This window comes from Anser cygnoides, chromosome 8, assembly GCF_040182565.1.
Source record: "Anser cygnoides isolate HZ-2024a breed goose chromosome 8, Taihu_goose_T2T_genome, whole genome shotgun sequence".
Classification (NCBI taxonomy): Eukaryota; Metazoa; Chordata; class Aves; order Anseriformes; family Anatidae; genus Anser; species Anser cygnoides.
In genome coordinates this window covers 3,433,542-3,453,669 of record NC_089880.1, presented here as the reverse complement: position 1 = coordinate 3,453,669, position 20,128 = coordinate 3,433,542, and the positions used below count along the sequence as shown (strand labels likewise).

Sequence of the window (20,128 nt, the reverse complement as noted above, 5' to 3'; positions counted from 1 at the left end):
GAAGACCCAAAATAAACTGAGGATAGTGAGAATGAATGATAGCTTAGATGTGTTCTTTCCTTGAACTGCTGATTGTATTAAATCCACTACTCCAGTGCAGACCTACAAATCTATAACATCCTTTTCAGATGAATTTGGAAACAAGAGGCTGAATTCTTTTATTCCTGGTCCAGAGATTAAAATTGATCACGCGAGACACGAGGGAGCAGATTGTAGTATCACAGCTCAATGTGGTTAACTAGGATAGTGCATGGCTTCTGTTCTACTTAACTGTGCGCATACAGGTTACAAATATTATTGATTGCAAGGGTCAGCGAAGGCTGGAGGGAGGTTGTGTTGCTTGATGCTATTAGGTAATTTTTAAAGGACAAGAGATATGAACCCTCATAGCAGCTGGGACAGGTACAGTTTAAATCTGACAAATGGAGATTTATGTTTGTGTGAGCTGGCAAAGCCCTTCAGGTAGAAATAATAAATGGAAATTTGATAGGTTGTTTTATCATAGGTCAAATAATGTGCTGTAGAAGAGGAAAAAAAAGATTTAATTATTACCTTTTCATCAGAATGCACTGATGATAGGTTTTCAGTTGTAGATCTGTGCTGTGGAAAAAATGAATAGTGTTTAGCAGTCTCTTTACAAGGCATCATTTTAAAATATATGTAGAGATGGTTTACCTGAAGTGATTCAAAAATGCAGCGTAGGTGGAACGATATGGGAGTAATTACTGAATAAGCTTTATAGCATCTTTTTGTTCTTCCATGTGGAAAAAACACTGTATTAATATTCTGAGATTTAAGATAAGACAATATAATATATTAAAAAAGAGAGCTAGGAAACAATATTTATTTCCTATATTGAAATTTCAGATAGAGTACTAATTATTCAGTAGCATTTGGAAGACATTGCTGTTTTACAGTGAAGACGAGTTCATTAAAAAAGAAAGAAAAAAAAAGTAAAATGAAAAACTTTGGACGAATCCTTATTGCATTTTAAAAATAAGAATAACCAGAAAGTCCTATATTTTGAAACTGATATTTAGCATGTGGGATTTTCTGCCTAGATAAGTAGAATTTCACAAGTATTTCATATAGATGTAGTTACTACATAGGGTACAAAGCTGTAATTGATCCAGCCTATTGTTTCATAGTCACTACATTCAAATAGTGTGGATGCTATGGAAGTAGCATGCAATAAAGTAATAGCAGAGAAATAACTTTTTTTTTTTTTTTTTAGGAGAAATAACTATAGTTAGATATTTCTGTGATTCGTACCTGCTCTATTTTTTCAGCTTCAGGAAACAATATTATAGAAATCAATCTTTATATTTGTAACACTTCAAGACCAATTGGCTATTATATTAGTATTATATCAAAAGTAGAGGACAAGATTTTATCTAGTACATCGGTGGTGTCTCACTCAACTCGCTGCAAGTTCTTTGCTGTATAGTGTCTGAGATCTGACCAAAGGTGTAACTCCAGGTTATTAATGTGACTTAATTATTCCTCATATATTACCAAAGGATTAATGTGCTGCCTGTGACGGATTTTCAACTGTTGCTTTGCAACAGCATGGAGGCCTAGTATTTATTTTTCTTTCTGATGCCAGCTAAGCATTTGTGGCTTTTTCTTTGTGGATGTTTTCCATCAGATTTGTTCTCATTTTACTCTTTCCCTGCATACTTACCATATGTAGCTTCTACTGATTTGGCTTTTCAAGATCTTTTTTCAATTTTTTTTTTTTTTAAATCAAAACTTAACATGAAGAATACTTTTCTATGTTAACATTTGATTTTTCCCTTTGTAAATTTGCTTTGCATTTGATTATTAATCCAATGTCCCAGCATGATTGCTTGTAAACCTGACATGTTATGTGAATTTGCATGGGGAAAAATACAATTTGTACTACCAAAAGCTATTGTAATATTTTCTATTTTCTTTAATTTTTAGGAGTCTGCTGCTCCCAAATCCTTTTTCCATCCATTTTGTTTTGCTTTCACTTGTGCATCTACACGTTTTCTATACTGTGCAAAAATGCCTTTACTGTGACACGTGGTTTCTGAAACAGTTGTCTTTTTTGTATCCTTCAAGTTTACTGATAGTCCCCAAGGAGATGAGCTTCTTGCTATCGTGGCCAGTTCTCTTCAGCATCATTTACTGAACAAGAGGAACCTTTGGGGCCAGGTTTTTTTTTTTTTTCTGTGTGGTGCAGCGCATCACATTGACAAATAGTATCTGGCTGATGGCTGGAGGAAACACAGCCCCCTGTGTCTTTCCTTTGGCATGTTAGTGCTAGGAACATGCTTGTAGAAGGAAGAGAGAAAGGAACTGACAACATTAGCATGTCAAATCTCAAACTTCAGAATCCATGCTATGCCAGTTCAAGGATGCTCCTGAATAGTGACAGCTTGTCCCAGTGGCCTGAAGTGACCAAATTCCAGTCGGGTCTAAAAATCAAATTCAGCTATATTGTAAGCAGACTGGAGTAAGCTCTTTTCCTGAGTGGAATGGCACATTCTTATGTTAGAGATGGATTTGACTGAGACTACTAAATGCATTTTAGCTAGTGACCTTTTCAGATTTGTGGCTGCTATAATAAATGTTACCAGGATGACATAAGGAAGGTTTGCAGCAATATTCCACTTTATTTTTTTTACAGCAGATGTTTCTTCAGTTACTTTGTATTACAATTTACAGAACTCTTATGTTCTGTAAATCAAGATTCATAGCAAACTGTTTCAGTGCTTTAAGTCCTACTATAAACAGTATCAGGCAGAACAGAACCAGAGGGCAGGTAAGCAGACTTCTGCATTTGTCCTTCTCTGCGATGAGGCTTACTTCATAATAATCTTCACATTTCATCAAGTCCTTTCACCAGGACTACCATTTAACTTGCTAGCATCCTCAGTGTGACTATTATTTCAAATATGGGCAATATTAAATATCAGTTTCCAACCTGAGAAGAAATGCTACAATTACCATCTGTTCCTTAATTTAGGAAACTGTATATCTTTGTCCAACTTACTGTCACTTCTTCTAGAGTGTCCTTTAAAGAATTATGTTTTAAAAACACTTAATGGTACTGAATGCTTCGGTTCTGAGGTATGCATTTTAAAAGAATGCTTTTAGAGGATAAGTGCTCCAGTCAAAGTAAGTTGAAAATCTCTGTGATGCTTAGCCAGATATTGATGATTGCAAAATCACCGCGTTGTTTTTTTCAGGTCTTTGTTTAATCATCTGGAAACGTTGATTTTCACTAGAACATATTAACACTTGAGTGTTGCCCCAATAATATTCCAAGTGCAAGTACATAATAAAATAAAGAAGAGCAATTAAGACTGGAAGTAGGCTGTGGAAGGTAGGCTAAATCCGTGAGAAAAGCTGCTGCTGATAAAAACCGAATTAGGAGTGGACTTTATATTTGATGGGGCTAAAGTGTTATGAATCACCTTTGAACATTTGTTTGATGTTAGATGTCAAGCTATTCTAATCATGGGACTCCTAAATGCTGTGAGGACAGACCATGAGGCTGCAGTGTATTGTAATCAAAGCTCAGACATACGACACTGATTGCACGGTCGTAATTCTAGTTTCCATCACTCAGGTGGATTGATTCTAGACTTTGTCTGCTCTTCCTGTATGCAGTTTCTGATACCTAGGTCTTGTGAAATTTTGGGTATGTCTAACTGAGACAGGACAACTGGCTTCAAAGACAAATGAGATTATAAGAACAGTTTTGGTTCTTGCTGGCCTGGCTAGTTCATTCTTGTATTTTCAGTACTGCTTGCAAGAGCTCATATCTTTGTCTCTGTGTCTAATTTAGCAATAAAATAAGGTATGAGACCTATAGACTGCATTACTTGCAGGTTCAGCTACTTATTCATTTATACATTTGTAGAAGATATTGTGGTGTGGACATTGCTGTTCAACTTAGAATGCACTGCAGCGATTGTATAGGGCTCTTGCTGATAGATGTGAAGGGTCTTCTTTCACATTTACTGTATGCAGTGCTCATTCTAACTTGAGGATAAGAAAACGATAACTCAAGTGTCTTGTAGTTCTTTTCCTTTTCTCCCCTTACTTTTTTTTTTTTTTTTTATGAACAAGGCCTTTACCCATCGTTAGGGAATTGCTCTTACAGACCTTGCAAGTGTACCTATTCCAAAGCAAAGAAATCATTAATAAAAAAAAAAACAGTAAAAAGGAGCAGTTATATTACAAAATAAATCTACCAGGCTTACAAGGAAAACAAATTTGAAAGAGCCACCTGCTGTGTAGATGAGGCAGTAATCTCAGCAGCAGGAAATAAACTGAGAGAGAAAGAAAATACAAAAGCATAGACATTAAAAAAGTAATTAAAACACTTATCTCCATCAACATACATAGCAAACAAAAAAAAATCAACCACCTAGAAAACATACTCTATTGAACCTCACAATAGGAAGTAACAAAGCTGCCACCATTAAAAAAAAAAAAAATCTTTCATCAAAACGAGAGAGATCCTTTAAAAATACAAGCCTTGAACATATTTACTAATGTGTTAATGACTAATGGACTGACCTTGAGAGAAGCTGAGCACCTGCAGAGCATTTGCAACTTCACTGGTTGTTTAGTCTTTCAGAATAAAACCTTTAAAAATGTACAGAGTAGCTCTTTAGATACCAATGGCTTTCTGTTCCATTTCTGATGAATGTTATAGCATGAATTTTAATGGTGTGTTTAATATAATCAGGTATGTGGCATAGCTTAAGTACCGTGTTTGTATAGTGTCTTTCAGTATAGTTAACATCTAAATTATTGTTTAATATTGATCCATGGACAGTAATTTTATCAGTATTGATATGAATACATGTGACTTCTTAAAAACAAGTAGGTAGAGTGTATAGCACTGAATATGAATAGGTTCTATCATGTGATGGGAAAATTGTGAATTTGACAATTATGTGAATCTATCATTTCAATATTATCTTTCAAAACAAAACAAAAACAAACAAACAAAAAACACTTTAATGTACATAAAACTCCTGGTTCAATTTATACAATTCACGAATTGTGGGACATAAAATAAAACTGCTTTACGTACACAATTTTGATCTTCATTTCCCCAGACCACAAATAAGACTTGTTGAAGAAGAACAGAGCATTCAGAAGTGTAAAAGGATGCTTATCTGCTTGGAATTTACTGTGTGTTCTTCTCCGTTGTGCACCTTTGTAGTCATACTCTGACCCTGATACCTGTAGCTGCAAGTCTCGGGGCAAGTGTGAAATGATGTCAGAAGTGTTATGCCTAGAATATTTTTATATGGGAACAGAAGGAGCAAGTTGGAATACTCAGTGCATAAAAGGTCAGGGAGATGGGATAAAATGTGTACCTAAGACTTTATTGTTAATTCAAAAGGTCTTGTTCAGAAGGGAAGTTGCGATTTAGAAATTTGCCTTCAGAGAGCATTTGTTAGGCTTGTATCTGCTTTAGTGCATCTTTTAAAGAATATAACAAAAATATATAAACAACTGTAATTAATGAAAACTTATCAGACCATGTTAGTTCTTATCTTTGTATCAGTCTCTCTCCACCAGCCTTCCATAGCTCCTTTTCTTAGCCCACATGAATGGGCACTACTTATTCCTATTTCTGTCTGCCAAAGGTGAGCTATTGCTGTTGCAGAACCTGTGATGCCTCATTACTGGGCTGTGTTCAAGTTTCTTATGCTGATTAACAGGCTCAGTCTCAGTTTGTCTAGGCTTGGCCTCTGAGATATTATTTCAGCAGACTTGCATCTCCACTACAGCAGATGCACAATTTATTATACGTTTCTTCTGCCTGCATCCAGTTTCTTATACGATTCATGTGTTTTTCTCCTCGTGCTCAGATTCCAACAGCTCAGCTTTCTGCCGGGTCCTAGGATCTCCTGGGCCCCTCTTCCTCAGCAGATCCCTGTTGTGGAGGGTGGGAAGGACAGAACATGAGTAGTGAAGAGGAATCTTTGTTATTTTTTGTTTTTCTGTCTAGCAGAGTCTTCCTTGTAAATGTGAATTCTCAGAATTGTATTTAACTCTGAAACACATGAGCAGCTTTTCATACATATGGCAAAAGGTGGAAAAACCTCCCTCCCTAATCCTATAAATTTCTATCTAATGCTCCATATTTGTATGACATGAAGACACTTACAAAGAAGTTACATAAGTTGGTGAATTGGGTTTGATGATGTTTTTGCTTTGCTAGTTTAAAAAGGAAGAAAAAGGGATATGCATAGCAAGTGAAATTTATTTTCTTTGTTTTCTTTCAAATTCAGTTTAGATAAATTTGTAAATGTAATGCCCTTTTGAAACAAAGTGGAAAGTTTCATTATAAAAATGTTAAAATTGAGAGTCTTGGATTTTAAAAAATAGTTTTTAGTATATTCCAACACAAATTGCTTTAGCCAAACTGCATTTACATTTTACCAGTTAGGTAAAAACAATTCAGCCACCTCTCTACTTGAAAAGTCTCCGCTCTCAAGACAGTAACAGCAAAGAATGCAAAGAGGGGTAATATTGCTTGAAAGATCTCAGCTGCTCATTTGTTTACCTATTCCAGCTTAAATTTTTCCAGAATGCTGTAGTAACATAACTGAAAATGAGCAAATGAAATTTTTTGGTGTCTGGTGTGGGGAAAAAAGAAAGTCTCACAATGCTCTAGTAAGTTTTCTCCCCCCTAGGCTCTAGGCTTCAGTATATTTACACTTCAACGTCAGCTCCTTTTTTTTTTCCTTTTGGAGATTCGTTTTCAGTCAGCTGCCAATGAAAACTACATTTGACCCTTACCAGGGAACATGGCTTATTTTGTATGTCAGTTATTAAGACTGGCTGAGAAGTTCATATGAAACTGCAAATCTGCCCAAACTTGTCAGATTTAAGTAATTCAAACAATGATTTCAGGTTCAGAAGGCATTCCTGTTTTGGGGGAGAGGGGATTTGATCAAAATAGGAAAGAGATGCATGCTGTGCTGCTACTCCCACTTCAGTTTTCCTTTCCAGACCAGGCTAATAGTTACAGTAGTAGCATCAGTATATATTTCCTTTTCTGACTTAGCTGATTGATGTGTTGACATGCCTTGATTTGTTTGGTGCAGCAACCAGGTGGACTAGCTGCATTGCTCTGCATGCCAATCCATTACATTGTGTATGCATCACTCTTCTATATTGCCATGTGTATCTAACAGATTGACTCTAATCGTTTTGCAATTCATATTTCATTTGGACTAGGGGATTGTAAGAGGATCTACAAGAGTATCTCTTTAAATGGAGATGATGAACTTGACACCTCCAGTTAAGAAAATTAACATATATCAGTATTATGAGAATGAAGAGTAAAGGGATAGGAAGCAGATGTTTCTTCTAATATGTATTTTCATGTTTATATGTATGCACATACATAAAGAATTAAAAAAAAAAAAAGGTTAAAGCTTGTGTTTTCCAAAGCCACTAGTATAACTTTGGAAAGTATGTAATAGGCCAGACTTGAGAGATTGGTGCTGAGGTATGGTTCACTGGAGAAAGGATTGTGGTGATCCAAGGAAGGAAAGAAAGAGGGAGGTCTTCATACTAAGAGTGTGATGCTTACTGAGAGAGCTGGAGCATCTGGAGACAAAAGGCAGGGCCTAGAAAATCAGAGGGCCAGGAATGGAGATGAGTTGCTTTCAGTTCTGTACCTGACCCAGTCTGGGACTATCTAGATTAGCTTTTGCAAAGTTAAACTAGATCTGTCTTGCAAGCTGTTACTTTCACAGTATTTCTTCTTTCTCTGTTCTTAGTATGTGCCATTGTCCTCCAGCCCGTGTGTGGTTTGGTATCAGCCGCTTCACAAGCTGCTTCCCTGGAATCGGCACATAAAGGGTCTGAGGCTCCAGGAGGTCCAGGGTTTTGGCTGCAGAAGGCCGGTAGTCGGGTAGTAGCCCACTGCTTGACTACATTTGCAGAGTCCATCCAGCCACACCAGCAGTGGACTTGTATTTCTAGACTGCCTCCTTTTGGTTGCCCAAAAGTTGTTCTTTAGCGCTAGTGAAGGAAATGATTGTTATCACTAGATTTTGGTATAAGTTATCTAAAGACAGGAGACATGGAATAGTGAAAGATTATTTTAGGACAAGAAAAATCAAGTAATAAATAAATAAATCCTTTAAGATGGCTAGCAGGTGGATTTGGAGAGCAGAGAATTTTAGCCTGAAACCTAGGGGACCTCATGTTTTTGTAAGTATATATATATATATAAAAATATATTTTATATATATGTGTTTTTTTTTTTTGAGGTGGCTCCTGGCTAATTTGTATTAGTGTGTGAACTCCCTTTTGCTAAAGGTTCTCTCTGATTCTTCTTCAAAGGGTATTTCTCTTGGTTCACTATTTTGACCTAAATTATAGGTCCATATATAACTGTTTTTTGTTATTGCTTTTTAATTTATTACTTTTTCTAAAACTGTTTGCACAAAACTGAATTTTTCCTCTGAAGCTGTTTTTCATCAAACCCTCTCTCTCTTGAGAGGCTGTTGGCTATTTTATCAATATTTGATCCATCTGTAAAGCATACTTCTGTAGGGTGGCTGTTTATTATGAAAGTTATCTCTCTAAAGTGGATCTTATCAATTCTTGATCTCTTTGTGTCTCTCTGCCTCTTAGCTAGCTTAGTGGCTTTAAGAAGTACTTAATATTCCTGTTTTAACAGAACTAAATGCAATCATTGTAAGGGCAAATACTAAACAGTGAAGGGAGAAACATCAGCATCCAGTATATCTTCCAGTGGGTGCTTAGTAAAGAGAGTGAAATTGTGCCAGGTATGTATAGGAAGAAGATGAAATTTCCCTACAATTCCTATAAATATTGCAAAATTGATTTTCATGGAGTTTTCAGCAAAATGAAAGTAGTATGAGAAAATAGCAGAAAATGCCATGTTTACCGACTACCTCTTAAACTTCTTTTTGGTCATACTAGCCAGAGTGAACAATATTGGATCCAATGCATTTGTAATATAAATCCTTTGTTTTCCGTGGCATTGAGCCTATGATGAACCTGAACCATGAACATCACAACAGTCTCTTAATTCTGCTCTCTCTTCAACCAGTGAGAGCTAAATTACTGATGTTCTTAGAGATGGAATCATTTTCATCAGTAGATGATAGAAATGTTAAAAAAAAAAAAAAAAAAAAAAAAGGAAATTTTTGTGATGGGTTTCTCTTTGTTTTTGAATGGGGATAGCCATAAAATAGAAAGGAAATTATCTTTAATTCATCTTGCACCTGTCAATAATGGCAAAAGTGTTTTGTCCCAAGAATAAACTGAGGCCACTGAGCTGGTCTATGTTTATGTCAACTGAAATAAGTGCACTGCTGTCCTCTGCCTGTAAGCAGTCATGGAGAGCTTTTCTCAAGGTATTCTTGTCATAGATAATTTAGAAATATATACATACTTAGAGGAAGACCTATGCAGTTTTTAAGTATAATTTTGCATGTATATTATACATATGCATTTTGCATGTTATACTTTCAATACTTTCAATAGTACAAAGTATTTCTGGCAGAATCTTAAAATATCCGTTATTCATTCTTCATTAGCTGATATTCCAGTCTACCCAGGAAGTACAGCATTCGAAGGTCTTGAAGTTCAGCATGTGCTAATATCTTCTAACCTTATTTTTCTCAATATCCAGCTAATGCTCAGAAGTGTTTTGATAGTCAGGTGTTCAGCAATTGATTCATTGTTTTGTTTATTAACAGAGATCAAGAAAAGTGCTCAAAAACTGTGAGGTATTTGAAATGCAAAAATTTCAGCATTTTTTTCATTTGCTTTTTGCTTTGTAAGCCTTTTCAATTCACTGAGGCCTGCTTTCCTTTTCTTCACTGAAGCTATTGAAACTAAATATACTTTTTTTTTTTTTCTTATTCTTCTTCTCTTATGGTAACTTCATTCAGGGCTGTAGAGGTTTGAGAAGCTTCCCCCATATCAGGTGACTCATGAGAAAATCTGAAGGGTTCTATGACTGAGTCCTGATACTCTGATGTAATGAGGCAACTTTGTGCTGCTTCAGAAATATAAAAAGGCCTTAAACCTTTCCTACTTGGAATAGCATTCCTCAAAGTGCAGTCCTGCTTTGTTGTTGATGCTAACATGATACTATTGGGGTTTTCCACCTGCAACCAATATATCTCGAAGAGGTGAAAGGTCATTCTGCTGCCATCTGTGCCTAGGAATGGAGGGAACACATTACTTTGCGTGTTCCAGTTCTGCCTACATGATCTAAGGACTCCTTAGAGGTAGTGTGTTTTCTTAGAAAAATTGTTGACATTAATTCCACTTCAGTATGCAATTATTAATTTGCATACTTTCATGATAATATGTGTGGTTTTATTTTAGATTTAAATATGAAAGTTGAGGCCCTGTTGAAAATGCCCTGATAGATTATTTCATTTGCATGAAAAAAAATGTTTAAACTTCTGTGCTGGCTAGACTTTCTGTGCTGTCCAAATGTATAAACAGCAATGTAAAGATAGTTTTTAATAACCGGAAGATGCCTTTTGCCTTTTTGTAATTGAAAGGTATTTGTTGCTATTGTTGGTTGTGAAGCCTGTCACTATCTGTATCCCATGGCTTCTCTATAAATTTGTGCTATTAATAACTATAAATAAATGTCAGCCAATAAGGTCTTCAGGGTTTTGAGAAAACAGTCAGGAACACGTAAAAGTGATGACATATAAGGACTCACAAATAAGACACGTTAACAGCATTGCCACTCATGCCCCACTCCTCATCAGCTAAGCTGTTCATTATTGCCTCATTTGTGTTACCTGCAAACTAGATGTCTTGAAAAATGCCTCAAAACAAAGGGAAGAAAAACAGTTCACAGCAGTAAGAGTTACATGTGTGTGAAAGGAAAGTGATACAGGAGAAGCTTACCAGAGTTACCCCTTCCCCAGTAGCTTCTCTGCTTCTGCACCCTGTATATCCTATTCTCTCTAACCTTCTTCTTTGCATTTATTTTGAGTTAATCTGAGTGCACAGGTTATCCAACAAACTCTGTTTTCAAGTGCCAGTACTATTAACAGATCACCCATTATGTAAGTTACTGACTACAAACATGAAACTACAGTCATTTTTGATGTTTTAGGGAACATCTGAAGTTTTGTTAGACTGCTTGTGTTGTTGACATTTTTGAGAATGTGCATGTAATATAAAATATATATTTGTCATTGAAATTTCCCTTGCAGTTCTGATCTGCCTTAAAATGTCTATTTCAGGTTTACCAGAATCAAACAGAGACAGTATATTCCAAGGGCTGAGAATGGATCAAGGATTTTACACATCTAAAGACTTCCTACCGTTGGTAGCTATGGCAAGTAAACCAGGTGGGTGATACTGTGTTTTTGTTACAGCCATATTCAGTAGTAAGTCATTAGCAATTCTTGAGATATCAAAATACACAGATGGTTATACAGCGTCACATCCAGTTATGAAGCACCTCCTAATGAAATGGTGCGGGCCAAAGTTTTTCTTGGTGAGCTGCAACTTCAGGACTGTGCATTGAGGAAAGTCAGTCATGGAGACTGTAAAGCAAATAGTCATATATAAAAATCAAGTACATGGCAATTTATTACCCACAAAAACTTGTTTGTTATGTTGAATTATATTCAAAAGATGTCACAAGGTTCTCATTTGTATAAATTATCTTGATATAAATAACACAGCAAATATAAGATGAAAATCTTATATAAGATTCTTTAATATAAGATGAAACTCTTGAAATGACCTGATATTATTTTGTTGGCCCGTATAAACAGCTGCTTTGTATGTTGTTGATAATTGTTTTTACTTGTAGCACTGTGATCCCAAGTCAGTCGTGTGCTGCATGTTTTACAGGCACATTTAAGGGAGCACTAGTTCTTTTCTCAAAAACTTCACAGTCTCAGGACAACAGTAGTATGCTTGAAGTCAGTGATGCCAGTTCATAGGCATCAAATTCAGCCTCGTTTTATGCTTTTACATATTTGTTTTGAATGCAGACTTGGCTGTTTGCTACCCAGGGGTTGTAGATGCTTTCAGGGGCCCTGAATGTGATGTCATAAACTCTGGATGAGTGGATGACATGAAACTTGTGATTTATATGCCATGCTCACTCACAGTCTAGATTCCCCAATGTGGTGATTAAAAATAAAAGAAATTCCATATACTGTTTTCTGAGCATATACTTAGTGCACTGTGTGGTCTTGTATGCACGACTACATATTTAACCACTTTAATCTACAAACCGTGTTTCTTCTGTCCATTCAGAAACTTCTTTTAGCATCAAATAAGGTTGTCTGTTTATTTAGTAGACTTTCCATAAACCATGAGTTAAAGAATATGTCTCTGGCGGCAAATTATTCTGCATATAAAAGTGAAGTTTATTACCCCATTTTATGCAAAATATTTAGGAAAGGAAATTCAGCATCCCATCTGTCCCATCTCTCTGCTGTTTTGATCAAATGTTTATTTCTGTGTATTTTCTTAAGCTTAGGGAGCTCAAATGAGTTAGGAGAAAAGGGTTGATTTTGTTTCGGTTTTAAAGAAAGAGATGTTTTAAAATGAAACAGATTGAGAATATACGCTGCAAAACATTTCTTGATTAACAAAGGAAAAGCAAATCTTGCAAAACAATCTCCCTTTGTAATAACTTGACTAAAAATACTATATAGAATTCTGTACAAACACATAGATAATTGTGTGCTATAAGGGACTAACTTTGAGAAACTATTATGCAACTCTATCGACAACTGGAAAGTATTCGTTAGAAAAACACTAAATATTATTCTTTATAATCTGTTACAATGTGTTGTTTTTTTAACTGTGAGGATAATGAATCTGATAAGTGAGAAGCTTATTTTTTTAATAAAAAGATCTTACAATGCTAATTTTCACCCAACAGGACTCACAAAACTAGAACGTGTGGTCGCTTGTATCCTTTCATGATAGAAGGGTTCTGTTGCTTAGAGTATTGACTATGAAATTATGTATACGAGCATATCTTAAAAATGGGAATAAAACTGTCTTTCAGCGAAGCAGAATAATTTGATAGTGACACTCCATGCTTAGAAACTGTAAGATGCAATTTTACACTGCTTTGAGTACGAGTACCTTTTGAGCTGTCATGCAGAAATGGTTTCTCTACTTGAAAATGGGGTTTTTCCTTTCATCTTTCAGGGATGTGTGCCTGTCACTCTCCATTGCCATCAATACATGGAACTGTGATTGTACTTGGGGCAGGAGACACTGCTTTCGACTGTGCAACATCTGCTTTACGCTGTGGAGCTCGTCGTGTATTTGTGGTCTTCAGGAAGGGGTTCACTAATATCAGGGCTGTCCCAGAAGAGGTAAAATTGAATAATAGCATTTATGAGAAGGAATATTGGTTGTTATTATTGTTGTTACTTCTACAGCGCCTGAAAGTGTGCAGTAGGTACATTAAAAACATCTACTAAAGGCTTTGTTTATAACAATTATCTTAAAACGTATAAAAGTTTATTAACGATCTGAGGTTTGATTCGTATAATCTCTGTATAAGTCATTTTCCTCTGCTGTATCCATTCCTTGTAAAGTCTCAGAGAGATGCCTTTGCATAAAAGGGGTAGAATTTCCTGTTAATTAGAAAATACGGTAAAATTCTTAAAATCTTGGAAGCACCCCAGAGATAAAACAGGCATTTGAGTATTGTAGGTGACTCTTCAGGTCCAAGAATTATGCTTTCTGGCTGCTGTCTAATGAATCTCAGTGATTCTGACATAGCTTTGGGAGTCTATAAATTCTTGCAAGGAAATTACTTACTGTGATTTTCATTTTGAATCACTGCCAATGGCAATAGAGTGATGTCATTCACCACAGATTTCAGTGTTCCATTTGATTTTTAGTTTGGCTTTGCACTTTGGCATTTATCAGGACATCTGCACATTTTGAAACTGACTCTGCCTCCTCAATTTATTTGTGTTACAGGAGAATTTTTTCAAGTTGGGCTTTCTTATTTTGGTCTTTTTCCATTATAATTTATTTGGTACATACTTTAGACACTTACATGCTTTAGAATAATAGTACACCTAATGCACTTCTTATCAAGGGAATTATGGGAATTTGGTCATTTTTTTCAAGAAGGTGAGCATCTTAGAGATCCTGTAGAAGGGGAATAGAGGTGAAAAAAAAAAAAAAAGGAATGGAGGTTCCAAAACATAATTTACTTCTTTCTGTTGCACTTCAGATAAGAATTTTAGACACAATGAGATTAGAGAGGCCATTGTAGCTAAAAGACTCATGCTATTCAGATTCTTGCTAATTAAGAATCAGAAGTCACTCTGAACCGAAATCTTTGTTAGCAGCCTGGGTCAATTCCTAAAAGTTGTCAATGTTCATCAAATCATGCAGTGGATTTGAAAAAAAAAGGGGGGGGGGGGGGGGGGAGAAAAGTGAAATAAAAATAGTTTTAGCCTACTAGTAGCCATGATAGAATGAGGTCAGGTTGGACATTTCATAAGATAGTACACATACAAGATAGTTACATGTACATTATTTGTCAAGTAAACGTAGACAATCAAATCCTGAAGTCTCTACTAAGATGTGGTGTTTGACTTCGGTAATTTTATCACAACAGAGAATCAGAAGATCTTAAGTCTGGGATGTCACACAGAAAACTGTTATTTGGACATGGTATTCAGTACTTGAAAATAAACTCTTAAAGTCATAGAAAACACAAATCAGGTCATGTGTTTAATTAATACTAGGCCTCTTAAAAAACAGGTAGTTGCATAAAGTAGCTCTTTTGCCCTCAGAGGAGTTATTCAGTGACAGGGAACAATAAGAAAATGCATCAGAAAAATGTCTGCATTGCAAATCTACTGCGTGCCACTGTCTAGAACTGATTGATTTAATACAGTAGAGGCTCTGAAGATGACTATCTGTACACAATACACCATTGCCTTCTACTAAAGAAGAATATGTGGTAGCACCTTGAGTCAACTTTTCATAAAGCTTTTCATGTTTATTTTATTGCTTTTAATCTGCAGATGGAACTTGCAAAAGAAGAGAAGTGTGAATTTCTACCTTTCCTCTCCCCCCGGAAGGTTGTGCTTAAAGGTGGGCATATTGTTGCAATGGAGTTTGTTCGAACTGAACAAGACAATGACGGAAACTGGAAAGAAGATGAGGATCAGGTTGTCCGTCTGAAAGCTGATGTGGTGATCAGTGCCTTTGGTTCAGTTTTGAGTGACACTAAAGGTAACCCTGACAAATATATTCTCTAAATGCTGCTTGTTATTTTAGCTGCAGCCATTTTGTGTCCTTTGACAGTTCTGTGAAACGGGTCTTCTGGAGGTTACATAGCTTGTGACTTGGTCCTTTTCACATAAATTTATTTGTCCTGTAGGTATACCTCTTAGAAAAAAACTAAGGGTATGAATAACAAGCAGTTTTCTGTGTGTCATTGTCTAGAGCAGGAACCAATATTAGAGGTACAGTTGCTCAGTATATATCTTGCTTTCCTCTCAATGCAAACGGGTAACACAGAATACTCATGGGGATTTCTTCTGGTGTCGCTAACTAACATTAGAGAAACTTATACTACAACTTCAAACTGAACTGATCTGATCTGTGAAACTTTTTTTTTTTAATTTATTTTAACTATTGAATTAAGCAAGAATTAAGACAGATTCATTATTCTGGTTTATCCACTCTGGGTATCACTTATTTCTTATACATATGCAACAGGACTGTGGCTTCTCTCATACATACAGGATTTGTTAAATTCACATGCACTTTTCTCAGCATGTCTCATTATTTACTTGCACTTTACAAACTTTGGTCTTAAAAATGAACACTTACTTTAATAGTCAATATACAGAGGTGGCATTCTGGAGACTGAACATATTATCTGAATATAAAACAAAGAGCAGAAGAATATGAGTTCAACTAAGAACATGAGAATTGAGCAGAGCTCAGACTGTATTCTCCTCCTCTTACACTAGGTTAGATTTAAAGAGTTCAGGTACATGCATCAAAGGTGCTTTGAAAGTAAAAAATATACAAGAACCCCACTGACTCAGCAGAAGATAGTTTAGTAAAATGAATAGATGCTCATCAAGATTAGGAGGTTCTGAAAGCCTTAGTGAGTGATCAATGTGCCTGCTTCTCCAGGGCACAGTCATGCCAGCCAATTATGCCACGACATGTTTCATACTCCTTTCGGCATAAACGCTCGTAAAAAGGACTGGGAGAGTTAGTGCCTCAGAGTGCGTGTCAACGGAAAATTTGGTGATCAGATGTTAGTCCTGCCTGTGTGAAGGGAATTTCAAACTTTTTTTTTTTTAAACATAATTTTGTGGTTTTGTGAATCTTTTCAATCAAGGAAGACAGTAAATCTAAAATAATATTAGTTAAGTATAGTAATGTTTGTGGACATATACCGGGCACTTATAAAATGTGTAACTTCCCACATCTGCATTTTCTGTATATGCATTACTACCCTACTACAATTAAAAAGAAGGATAAACTTTCTACCTTGAAGAATAATATGTAAAGTTCATTCCAGGAGCATTCCTGTCTCGTGTATGTTGCTATTGCTTTGGGACAGGTTAATGCAGCCTAGGCTGTTATCTAGCTGGCAACTGTACCCAGGTACACACAGTGCTACTTCCTCAGGGCTGCCTTCTGCTGTGCACTTGCTGCTGCTTTAATGGGTAGGCAGAGGAGGAGCAACTGGGACTCCACATCTCTGACAGAACAGACACCCATTCCACATGGAGATGGAATCTGTATAAAGAACTTGGCATCTATGTTGTTCATGTTTATGGTTCAGTCGTAACCCACAGGAAGCACAGAGAAGAGATACATATGTATTTTTAAAATCTTTGAGAGGTTCATCAGCTACTTCATTGGTGGAGTTGACTTGAATCAGAATTTTGGAAAGTTTTGTTGTTATTAAAACTTTGTTGTTTTTAAAAACCCTCTGTTTAGGTCTTTTGGAAGGTGTTCTAGAACCTCATGTGATAAATACTAGCCTATGTAATCAATGCGTTTTGTTGTGATTCAGAGACCCTATGATAAAGGAATGGTTCTGTTTTCTCCCACATTACAAACTGCTTTGTCTAAAAGGTTGAATTTACTGTGTTGCTTAGCCATAATCTTGCGCCAGTCTTGTATCTTCTAGTATGCATTAACCCTCTAAATGACTGTTTGTGAGGCTTTTAAACAGGAACATAAAATGGGAGGGGAACAAAGTCATACAGTGAGCTGATCATGAAAGGAGAATTATTTACTGTGGGTTGAGCAATGTTTCACAATGTATTTTTGGTGCAACTGCTATTAGAATAGCAACCAAAGTATAAAGAAATATTAGCATAGGTTTTGTACAACAATATGAAAGTGAAAAGAAACTAAGACTGTAGGGAATGAAGTGCTTATTCTGAGTGCACCATTTCAGTAGCTTTTAAACCTTTATTTTTTGACTAAGCTGTCTTAATGAAAGTCAAATTTGCTTTTCACCATTGAGCTAGATTACAACCAAATCTCCAGGCATACACAATAAAAATGGAACAACAGCAACAAAAAACCAAGCAAATACAAAAACCCCAAACCATCTTATATTTGTAGTGCTTTTTTTTTTTTTTCTCTAAAAGGAAGAATGTTTTTGATATTCAAGAAATGGAGATATTCAGGTATTCACCACCAAAAGATGGAGAAGAAAATACTGGAGATGTTCAAAACTGGAGAGGGCCCTGAGCAACTTGGTCTGTCTTTGAAGAAGGGGTTGAAAAAGGTGACTTTCAGAGGGCCCTTCCAGTCGGAATTAATCTCTGGCTGGTGATTCAGATGCATGTTGAATAAATATGTTATTTGTTGGTCATAAAAAGAGTAAGGTCAATGACCTGGTGCTGGTATAGGCTACGCTAGCAGGATTTCTCCTATTCCTATTAATATTGTTTAATGCTGGCATTACTGATGTAAGAATAAAGAAAATGTTATGAGAACCAGAGGCATTGAAATTAGATCTAGCCGCAATTCAGCAAAGCATTCAGGACAGTCTTGATGAACCTGTTTTAAAGTTCTGTTTAGCATGACATAAGTGTGTGCGTGACTGCTGGCCTGAGCAGAAATAGCCCATTGGTTAAAAAGCTTTTTCTAGTCTATTACACTTATCCAGATGTTTCTTGTTCTTGCACGGGAGCTATTAAATTTGCAACTGAGACTCCATGCACTCGCAGTAGATATTTAGTCTTTTTTTTTCTCTTATTTCTTTTGTCAAAATAAAATGCTAATTGTGTTTTTAAGCAACAGTTCCAGTAAATATTCATCCTCCCACTGGGAATCATACAAATGCATCATTAATTAAAAAGAAATCAGTTCTCCTAAATCCATTTTATGCTCAGGAAGTTGCTAATAGACAAAGCAGGAGAGGTGCCCTCTAGACTGTTTTAAGAACATTAGCACTTTACTGAAACCAATTAAAAAAAAAAAAAGTTTAAATCAATCTACTACAGATGGAGTAAAAAAAGGTTTTGCTTTGCTTTGTTGTTGTAAAAAGATTTTGCAAGCACAAGCCTTTTTTTAATTATTATTGCATAGATTACCAAACTCTTAAAGCCATCATAACTGGCCCACATAAACAGCTGAAGTAGAATTTTGTACCTTTCCTTGTGTTCCTGCTCTTTTGCTCTCTTTGTCATTCTGGAGGCCTACAATGGGTTAGTGAATAACGGAAATATCTTCTGGCACCATTCTACATTGCAGCTACTCAATATATACGCATGTAATTCTGCCTACTCCCATAGCACTGCATATAGCCTCAACATCCTATTTAACACCACACCAGTTGGTTTTAAAGTCTAAACTTTGAATAATGTTTTTTTTCTCTCTTTTTTCTTTTTTTTTTTTTTCTGATAAGCAAAGGGGAATAACATTTGTGGACTGCAAAATTTTGCACTGGAACAAATGTCCTTGTTCTGATTTATTTTCTTATATTTCTGAGGAGAACCTGTACTTTCTGGGGAGAACTATAAAGGAATTATGGAAACTAGTAGTCTTGGTTAAAACACACTGCAAAATGGAGTGCAGGATAGGGGACTGGCAACTTCAGTTCAGTTCAACATTCTGTTTAGCAGGCAGCAAGAAAGAGGAAGTATTCCCATTTTCCAAAACACTGAATCTTAGAGTGACAATGTCTATTTTATTTTCCCTAGGAGACAAAAAAAAAAAAAAAGGGGGAATGCAAAAAAATCCAAACACGCTCCAAATGCCAATCCTGCAAATCCCCCCAGCTCCAGAGTAGTAGATGATCTGCGAGCAAAATACATGTTTTATTAAACAACTTTTATACAACTTTTAGATATCTTCCTGTAACTTTTAGTATGACTGTCATCTTGCTTGGAAATTGCAGCAGCAAAACCAGAAGACTATTACTAGAGTATAACTAAGCCCCTACTATAGTGCTACATGTCAAAAAGATAAATTTTGCCCTAGTTTACAATTTTATGATTTAATCCATTCCTATTTAATAAGTATTTGTATAGATTCAGAAGCATTTGCTAGGGAAAGGCCAAAAGCTTGCAGAGCTCTGAGCTCAGAAGTAAAAAAGTTTTACTTCATATAAACATAGAATTTCAAATTATAGGGAAGGCAGAAAACCTGCAGAGAGTGCTGAGTTTATACAGCCTTGACAAACGACTAGATAGCTTCAACCTCAAAACACTGAAGCCTTGACTGTCTAATGAAAGAAAAGGAGGGAAGAAGAGATGTATGTGGTTGTGATGTCCCAGCTGGGGATATTCACAAGAGCCACCTAGTACCTGGTGTCTCCCAGCACAGCATCTGCTTCTCACCCACAGAATAGACCTCTGGTCAGCAGGCTTTTTTAAAAATTGTTATATAAAACTGAAGTTTATATAGACTCAAAAGATTCCTAGTGAAATAGGTCGGATTTTTGCTGCTGACTCATTTGGAACAGGATTTTCCTCCACAAATAGGTTTACTGAATGAGTTTGAGTGCAACAGTTCCACACTCTGGAGTTGTTTCCAACTTCCAGTGCCTAAAAGAAGCTTTGTAATGACTCGTTAAGATGTTTTAACTTGGAGCAGGGGTTCTGCTGTTTCA

General features: G+C 36.0%; 1 protein-coding gene across 4 annotated transcripts in view; it reads left to right on the top strand.

The window, feature by feature from the left end:
• Positions 1 to 20,128, top strand: part of DPYD (dihydropyrimidine dehydrogenase) — a 352,519-nt gene that overhangs the window by 156,023 nt on the left and 176,368 nt on the right. For all 4 annotated transcript variants that reach the window (XM_013186603.3, XM_048067133.2, XM_013186607.3 and 1 more), the window contains 3 exons: positions 11,265 to 11,372; positions 13,204 to 13,373; positions 15,051 to 15,261. In XM_013186603.3, the coding sequence (XP_013042057.3) occupies positions 11,265 to 11,372; positions 13,204 to 13,373; positions 15,051 to 15,261 (489 nt within the window). The remainder of the gene's footprint in view (positions 1 to 11,264; positions 11,373 to 13,203; positions 13,374 to 15,050; positions 15,262 to 20,128) is intronic.